The sequence below is a fragment of the Aspergillus wentii genome, assembly GCF_001890725.1.
Source record: "Aspergillus wentii DTO 134E9 unplaced genomic scaffold ASPWEscaffold_2, whole genome shotgun sequence".
Classification (NCBI taxonomy): domain Eukaryota; kingdom Fungi; phylum Ascomycota; class Eurotiomycetes; order Eurotiales; family Aspergillaceae; genus Aspergillus; species Aspergillus wentii.
Window position 1 is genome coordinate 2,335,440 of NW_024467833.1, and position 8,198 is coordinate 2,343,637.

The following is an 8,198-nucleotide window of genomic DNA, read 5'->3' on the forward strand; positions in this document are numbered from 1 at the left end:
CTCATCGAACACCCCTATGCATAACCTTGATGCCTCTTCCCACGAACATGACCACGCCCATGCCCCAAATCCACCCTCCCATCCCTCTCCTCCTCCAAAGTAACCCCCCGAGTCGACAACGAGGGCGGCAAATCCTCATCCCTCGTCCCCCAGCTACTTTCATTCCTCCCCAAAACAAGAACCAACTCCCTCCCCCGCGTGAAAAAATCATGACCCACCCAACTCCTATTATACACCACCCCATCCAACCTCGCAGACTGCACAAACACATCACGATACGCGGGGTCGAAATTCTCCACACGCACCGTGGCAATCTTCCCCGTAACCGGCGACGTCACCTGCACGGACTCAAAGAAGGGCGCGGTGATGAGATACATGTTCTGGCCGGGGTTGGGGAAGAGGCCCATCATGGATATGGCGACGAAGGAGCCCATTGCGCCGGAGTCGTCGTTGCCTGGGAGGCCGGTGGGCGTGGGGTTGAAGGCGGATGGGATGTAGGTGTGGATTCGGGAGGTGGATTTTGCGGGACGCCCGGCGTAGTGGTATTGGTAGACTGTTAGGAAGGCGGGCTCGTTGCCTATGTAGGTGATGCCTTTGTCGTGGAGGTAGTCGAGGCGGCGGGTGAATTGGGCTGGGCCGCCGAGGAGAGTGATTAGGGTTGCCATGTCGTGGGGGACGAAGCTTTGATGGTCAGATAGGGAGATATCGAGGGTGGGATTAAGATGGAGGGACTTACAATTGGTATTCCCAGATGCTGGATTCGAATGTTTCGGGACCGTTGTTGGTTAGTGAGCAAGCCTTTCCGCTGGTGTCGATGTTGGAGCAGGCCAGAGGGTCCTGGGTTGGTTAGAGGTGCGTTTGCTGTAATGTGTCTCTTTGTAAGGTGACTTACTTGAAATCCCCAGGTTCCGTTCATGTACTTGGGCTGAAAGAAGCCCTTGAATCCCGTGTCATTACCATTGAGGTATGACGTTTGATCCTCCCGGAATAGATTCTGCCAGTTTCCAGACCTTGATTCATATTTCTCTGCATCCCCAGTCTTGTTCAAGCTGCGGGCCATCTGCGCAATGACAAAGTCATTGTACGAATATTCCAACGTGCGAGAAATACTCCTTGTCATGGGCCCAAAGCCCAGGTAGTCAAAGTCTTCCACAGGGATGTAGTTCAGCGATTTCCAGCTAACTAGTCCGCCCCTGCCTTCGCTTGACCAGTCGTATGGCTCTTCCTCGGCATCTTTCTGTACGGCTGCATAACCTGCTTCCCAGTCGATGTTATCAGATAGGCCCTTGATGTATGCATCTGCAAGAACGATGTCTGCATCGGAGCCACCCTGGGTGAACCCTAAAAAATAAGCATCACTGCATGATCTGATTATGAAAGGTAATACCTTTACAAAGTGACATGCGGCAGTCAGGAAGCCAACCCAGATGTCGTTGAGTATCAATCAACGAGCGGATCATCTTAGCCACCGAGGTAGGATCAGTGATGGTCAGGAAAGGGAGTTGAGACCGGAAGGAATCCCAGAGACTATCACCATTAGTCTACTAGACGACACAGGGGAAATGGGTGGTATACCAATAGAAAGAATCAAAATATGGCTCCTTGCTATTCCAAAGCGGGTTCTCGCCAGTATAGTCTTGAGGGTTGACCATGGTTCGATAGATGCCACTGTAGAAATTGGTAAGGAGAGAAGAGTTTACCCCTTCTCTTGATACTCTGACAGGGCTCATCTTCTCCGTCCATAGTTTCACGGCTGTTGAATGGGTCGATTCAAAATCAAATTCTGGGATTTCAGATTCAGCGTTGGAGCATGCTTGCTCGCTACTGATGAAACTGAGACCGACTCTAGCTAGGACCGTCTGGTCTGGGTTGGAATGGAACCTAACGAAAGCACCACCCTATATCATTGTCAGTGAGTATACGCAAAGAGAAAAATAGCACTCGTACCGGAAGAGGGTATCCATTGATACTTCGGGAGATTTTAAGATCCTTAACTTCGGAGCTAGCCCTAGAGTTGACAAAGATCCCGGTATCCCGAATACCTGCAGGACTCTTAAAATCAGCGCAGAAATAAGGAACGTAAGAGCCACTTCCAAAGCTGGGCAGAAAGCGCGCATGGCCTGTCATGCGTCCTGTATCAGCATTCACGGAGACAGTTCCATTGTCCTGCCTTGTATCCGACAAGTCGCTGAGGTCCAGTAAGACGAGAGGACTTGACGCATTATCAGTGGGAAACTGAAAGCGGAAAAGCGATGCATGATGAGAAACAGTCGTGTCTACTTTGATGCCCGAGTTCATGGTCAATCCAAAGTATCCAGGGCTTGCCTGGACGGATTCGGAGACATAGCCTGTCTTCCGCTCCTTCTTGGGATAGACACAGCCATTGACATCGTCATTCTGACATTTCACATAGGGGAAAAGAGGAAAGTTTCCTAGAGAAGGACTTCCACCAGTTCCTGAATCGTGTAGACTTGAGAAACCGGTTATGTTGCTGCCATCGAAGGCGAAGCCGCCCTGGTTACTCTGGGAGTCGGTGTCGGCCACGGCTTTGGCCATGCCATAGGGGAGGGAAGCACCAGCAAAGACATTGCCTGAAGAATAGGGGTTAGAAGATATTCAGATGTATATAAAATATAAGAGAACGTACCTCCATTGGCACTTCCGATGAGTGGATCGATGTATTGGAGAACATCGTAGTCGTAGACTGGCGTGTTGTCGGCGGCCAGAACGCCTGTTGAGAAGAAAAAGAGCGACAGAAAGCTGGAGATAGACATAATGAGTGACTGTTGATTAGAATGAGCCCCCCATGAGGGATGAATACGATTAAGATAGATGAGAGAGTGTGTAACCCATGCTGTTGTGTTACAGCTGTGTCACTCTATCCCTGTAGAAGCAGAAACATCAAGGGATGAACTGAGTAACAGCCAAGTGCAACACAATCCATCCTTTCTCTCAATTAATCTTATTCGTAAGATAGGAAAGATGATGATATTGATAATTATCTGCATCTATTAGCATCAGTCTATATTATTATTTCTGTGGTTTAGTGTATCTGTATGCTATGTACTATAACTCAGCCATATACAATCCATGATTTATCGTCTTTAAAAGCTTCAATCTGCAGTATAAACAGCAGAATAAAATGTCAAAATAATGTCAGAATAAACCACCATAACTACTGCATCCCATATTATCATCGCCATCGCCATCTTCCCATCCTCAGATGAGCCGAGGTTCTTTTCCCCTCCATCCATCCAGCCCAATCGGACCGCCGCAGGGGATGCGAATCACCGAAACTCAAGAGGAAACCAAGAAAACGCCCATTTGCAGACCCTCATTTCATCCATAATTCTCATTCTCATTCGCTTCATAAATATAATACACTTTGTTCCTTCATTCAGGCACGTTCTATCGGAGTCGCCGCCCTTCTTTCTCACCGTATCTCCGATAGTAAGCAGAGGCTGCTGGAAAAACCTCTCCACTCCCTTCTCCCACTCCCTATTAATTGGTCTCTCTCACGGCCATGGCGCGCCCATCCTCAACCGTTCTTCGGGAATTCTCCGCTGCTGCCCGTCTTTTCTCTTCTGCTCCACGGTCTCGACTTTATACGAAAGGTCTCTGGGCTGCTGGTTTGCCTCGGAAGTTTCCTACTTCGTCTTCGCCTCTCCGTCTTTATTCCACTGGTACGAGTCCACCTATTGAATAAAAAGAACAACATCCCATTATACTAATTCGTTCTCTCTAGAAACTGCAGAGTCTATCCAGCCTCCCTCTCCTAAACCTCGCTCTCGTTTTCGTCGCTTCGTCGGATTCACTTCCATCGCTGTTGTCGCGTTCACTGCCGGCCTCCTATACCAAACACAACGAACCGTCTCTCGAATGATGGCTACCGCTCTGCCCTCCGATGAGGAAACCCTCACCGCATTCACCCCAGCTGATGAGATCACTCGTGAAATTGAAGAATACATCCAAAACCACCCTGTGGCCGTTGCCCTGCGGGAAGACCCCGCCTTCACCGAATCCCGCCCCTATATGAAGATCCCCGAGAACCTGCGCGTGCGCAACCTGACAGCTGGAACCCTCTCGGGCCCGGACCGCATTGTTGTCCCACCATTGGTGTTCGCCGAGGATGGAGGAAAGAGTCTGGTTTCTATTCTATACCTGGGTTCGGACGTCTCGGGCCACCCGGGTATTGTCCATGGAGGTCTTCTGGCCACTCTTTTGGATGAGGGTTTGGCCCGTTGCTGCTTCCCGGCCTTGCCCAATGGAGTGGGTGTGACGGCAAACTTGAACATCGACTACCGACGCCCCGCGATGGCTGGTAATTACGCTGTTCTGCGCGCTGAGACCACCAAGGTGGAGGGTCGCAAGGCCTGGGTTGAGGGGCGTATTGAGACTCTGCCTGAGGATGGAAAGGAGCCTAAGGTCCTTGTAGAGGCCAAGGCCCTTTTCATTGAGCCCAAGCAAGCTGCGGTATGTTGACTGAGCATGTGAATTATGGACCATCCGCTAATTTCTTTACAGACCATGGCCAGCCTTTACAAGGTCGCCAATTAGATTCTCCCGCTATTTCATCTGTCTTTGATACCCTGAATCCGGGCACAAGAGTAGATTGCATATCATATTGATTTCTGGCCTGGCGCATAGAAGGACTAGCATTTTTATTCTTGGTTGATATTAATAGAGCATATATTTAGAAGAACTGGATACTTTCTTGGATAGGAATCGCCAATCGGTGCACTCATCCTCTCAATTGAATCATAAATCTTCAACTCCATCTGATTTAGACATCATTGATAGTGCTTCTACTATGGGGATAACAATGCAGGTACGGCGGGGTGGAATTAACCGCACATGGTTTAGCGTCTTCGCACCGTCGTCATTTAAGCCGGTTTCTTCTCCAGCTTCTCCAACAGCTTCGGAGCTTCAGCTTTTAGACTGTCAATTTCCATCTATCCTATCTTAAAATGGCATCCGTTCTCCCCCAGTCTCTCTTCCGTGGCTTCAGAGCTCTCCCCAGAGCTGCTGCAAGGCCCGGTCTTTCCGCCCTGCTGCCTCGCTCGCAGCCCCTCCTCCGCCGCTTCATTGCGACGGAACAGCCTCGTCTGCGTCTGGGATCTGTCGGTACGTTTATCATTGGAAGGATATAATTTTCTTGTGCTAAATAATTACATAGCTCCCAACTTCCAGGCTCAGACTACCCATGGCAACATTGACTTCCACGAGTTCATCGGTGACAGCTGGGCTATCCTCTTCTCCCACCCCGCCGACTTCACCCCCGTCTGCACAACCGAGCTGGGTGCCTTTGCCAAGCTCAAGGGCGAGTTCGAGAAGCGCAATGTCAAGATGATCGGTCTGGTAAGTTTAATGCCCCAATGCTGATTATTACATGTGCTAACTTGTGTCCGTTTAATAGAGCGCCAACGACATTGGCTCCCACGACAAATGGATTGAGGACATCAACGAAGTCTCCTCCACCAACCTCCAGTTCCCCATCATTGGCGATGCTGAGCGCAAGGTTGCCTTCCTCTACGACATGATCTCCCAGGATGACTTGGACAACATTGCCCAGAAGGGCATTGCCTTCACCATCCGATCGGTCTTCATCATCGACCCCAGCAAGAAGATCCGTCTTACTATGATGTACCCTGCCTCCACCGGCAGAAACTCTGCCGAGGTTCTAAGAGTCATTGACTCCCTGCAGACCGGTGACAAGAAGGGTGTTGTCACCCCCATCGACTGGCAGGTCGGAGAGGACGTGATTGTGCCTCCTTCCATCTCGACTTCCGACGCTAAGGCAAAGTTCGGTGAGGTCAGAGAGGTCAAGCCCTACCTGAGATTCACCAAGGCCTAAGGGTGACGTTGTTCGATATGTACATTATGATATGAATAGATCAATGAAATGATCCGGAGCTTATCTGAGCCCGGCCTGTCCTTGACAACAATTAACCATGCGGTTCTCTATACCAGTAGAACATACTAGACCATTATTTCAACTCATCCGAGAAGAAAGCTTCATTTGCATATACTGCTTTGATTTTTCGTATACACTGGTTTACGGATCATTGAGGTTAGCTTAGGCTACTATAAACTGGCAGATTTGTTAGATGTTGTATGGGTTGCAGGGAATGGACCACACTGTCCATAAATGTATCCTATCATGCTTGTCAAATTAAAATAAACCACATCATGAGCTTAGCGATAATTAATCTATTCATCTACTATCGTCAATGTGCCTTCATCATTTGTACCCCGTAGTTGCTACTAGCTGTGCCGAACCGCCGACCGCCCCCGTCGGTGACCGCCATCCAAAGCTACGTACGGTTGCATACCTCCAGCAGTTCCCAGTCCCCATCCCCAAAACATCCCCAAAGCTCCCTATCTCGCTGCCTCATGCCCGCTGCCTCGAGCGTGGCAACAGCTTCACTACTTTCTCCTCTTTCTGTTTGATACAGCCGCCGATCATTTACCGCCACCATGTCCAAAACGACCAAGTACCTCTTCGTCTCCCTCCCCACCTCCATCAACCCCTCTAACCACCGCGACGATGCCCTCGACGCCATCACGGCCACCGTATCGCCGGAGAACGGCACCGTTGCCCCGTTCCCCATTCCCGAATTTAAAATCGGGTCGCTAGACGCCCTCGTGCAGCAGGCCGATGAGCTGGCGAAGCTAGAGGCGGCCTGTCAGGGTGTCGTAACCAAGGTTGGCGATGCGTTGAGGAATGTCTTGGATGGAGATGAGGGACAGATTGAGAAGATGAAGACCGTTAATGACAGTATGTTTTCTGGTTGTTGTTGAAGGTTTGGGGGGTTATATTGATGGTTAACCTTGTGGTTTAGAGCCGGTTGATCAGTACCTGCGGACATTCTCGTGGAATAAAGTCAAGTATCGCGCCGACAAGCCTCTTGCGGAGTTGATGGATCTTCTTCAGAAGGTATGGATAAGACGCCATGGTATTTTTGTGTTGATGTTAACCCGTTCGATGAGTAGGAAGCCGCCAGTATCGACAATGACATCCGTTCGAAGTACTCCCAGTACAACCAAGTCAAGAACACATTGGTGACACTTCAACGAAAGCAAACGTGGGTTTTTCGCTATTGTCGACTACGTCTATAGCTAACTAGTAATCTACAGAGGCAACCTTTCCACAAAGTCCCTCGCATCAATCGTTGACCCCCGCACCATCGTTCAAGATTCCGAGTACATCGAAACCCACCTAGTTGCTGTACCCTCGCAGCAGGTGAAGGACTTCCTCAAGACTTACGAAACAGTAGCGCCGATGGTGGTTCCGCGATCCGCGAGCCTCGTAGCCTCGGACGACGAATTCTCGCTGTACGCCGTCACCACGTTCAAGAAGCACAGCGTCGAGTTTGTGCACAAGTGTCGAGAACAACGATGGATTCCGCGAGACTTCAAGTACGTTGAAGGTGGAAAGGAAGAGGAACGCAAGCAGGTTGAGCGCATTGGCGGCGATGAGCGCAAGCTCTGGGGGGAGACTCTGCGTCTTGGGCGCACGGCCTGGAGTGAGGCCGTCATGGTCTGGATCCATGTGCTGGTCCTGCGGGTGTTTGTCGAGACCGTGCTACGATATGGTCTTCCGCTTGACTTTGTCAGCACTGTCATTCGGGTATGTATCCTCCCTTTTGTGTGTATGCATTTACTAACAGATATAAGACACCGAACCCGAAACAGGCGGACAAGGCGAAGCGCAACCTTGACGACAAGTACTCGTATCTGGCTGGAAATGCCTTTGGACGGGACAAGAAGGGACGAGTCAAGCGAGACGACCCTGGCGAAATGCACGAAGGCGGAGCAGAGTACTCTGCATATGTGTATTATGAGCTTGAGTTCAACTGATGTATTTGCTTTATTTCCTTTTTATGTCCATTTGGCCACCCCGGTTGGTACTGTTGATTTCAAATTTTGGTAGCGTACCCGTACATATATATCGTTTTGTTCGTGAAGCTGGCTATGCATGTTGTTTCTAGCATATGAATCGATGCATTCCTGACCTTGCATGCATATGCATGTTTTTTTTAAGGAGAAGAAAAAAGGAATATGTACAGATCTAATTGGTATAAAGCTCTATCAACGGGGGGTGGGAAGCCCCGGTTTCTAAATAGGCCAGAACTGGACAGACAAAGATATAACCGAACCAAAAAAAAAAGTGAGGACACACCGCGGAGAAGCAGTTA

At 49.8% G+C, this 8,198-nt stretch overlaps 5 protein-coding genes across 5 annotated transcripts in view; 3 read left to right on the top strand and 2 right to left on the bottom strand.

The window, feature by feature from the left end:
- Positions 1-14: 14 nt before the first annotated feature.
- Positions 15-2,774, bottom strand: ASPWEDRAFT_24815 (glycoside hydrolase family 92 protein; the record flags this gene model as incomplete). The annotated part of the gene is made up of 7 exons (XM_040832663.1): positions 15-681; positions 737-837; positions 893-1,341; positions 1,388-1,527; positions 1,576-1,898; positions 1,948-2,591; positions 2,648-2,774. 7 exons carry the CDS (start codon positions 2,772-2,774, stop codon positions 15-17), a joined length of 2,451 nt encoding a protein of 816 aa, XP_040692616.1.
- A 749-nt stretch (positions 2,775-3,523) lies between these two features.
- ASPWEDRAFT_168813 (PaaI family thioesterase) lies at positions 3,524-4,557 on the top strand (the record flags this gene model as incomplete). The annotated part of the gene is made up of 3 exons (XM_040830354.1): positions 3,524-3,683; positions 3,746-4,473; positions 4,525-4,557. The coding sequence occupies 3 exons, from the start codon at positions 3,524-3,526 to the stop codon at positions 4,555-4,557; spliced, it is 921 nt and encodes a 306-aa protein (XP_040692617.1).
- Positions 4,558-4,967: 410 nt separating this feature from the next.
- On the top strand, positions 4,968-5,854 carry ASPWEDRAFT_49041 (peroxiredoxin; the record flags this gene model as incomplete). Its single annotated transcript, XM_040837205.1, has 3 exons — positions 4,968-5,124; positions 5,177-5,358; positions 5,417-5,854. The coding sequence occupies 3 exons, from the start codon at positions 4,968-4,970 to the stop codon at positions 5,852-5,854; spliced, it is 777 nt and encodes a 258-aa protein (XP_040692618.1).
- A 591-nt stretch (positions 5,855-6,445) lies between these two features.
- ASPWEDRAFT_36647 (H(+)-transporting V1 sector ATPase subunit C) lies at positions 6,446-8,170 on the top strand. Its single transcript, XM_040834508.1, has 5 exons — positions 6,446-6,778; positions 6,843-6,937; positions 6,994-7,085; positions 7,138-7,630; positions 7,678-8,170. Exons 1-5 carry the CDS (start codon positions 6,478-6,480, stop codon positions 7,858-7,860), a joined length of 1,164 nt encoding a protein of 387 aa, XP_040692619.1. The 5' UTR covers positions 6,446-6,477; the 3' UTR covers positions 7,861-8,170.
- Positions 7,961-8,198, bottom strand: part of ASPWEDRAFT_347579 (adenylyl-sulfate kinase) — a 1,525-nt gene continuing 1,287 nt past the window's right edge. The window contains exon 3 of the mRNA XM_040834083.1: positions 7,961-8,159. The gene's annotated coding sequence lies outside the window, so the exon portion shown is untranslated. The remainder of the gene's footprint in view (positions 8,160-8,198) is intronic.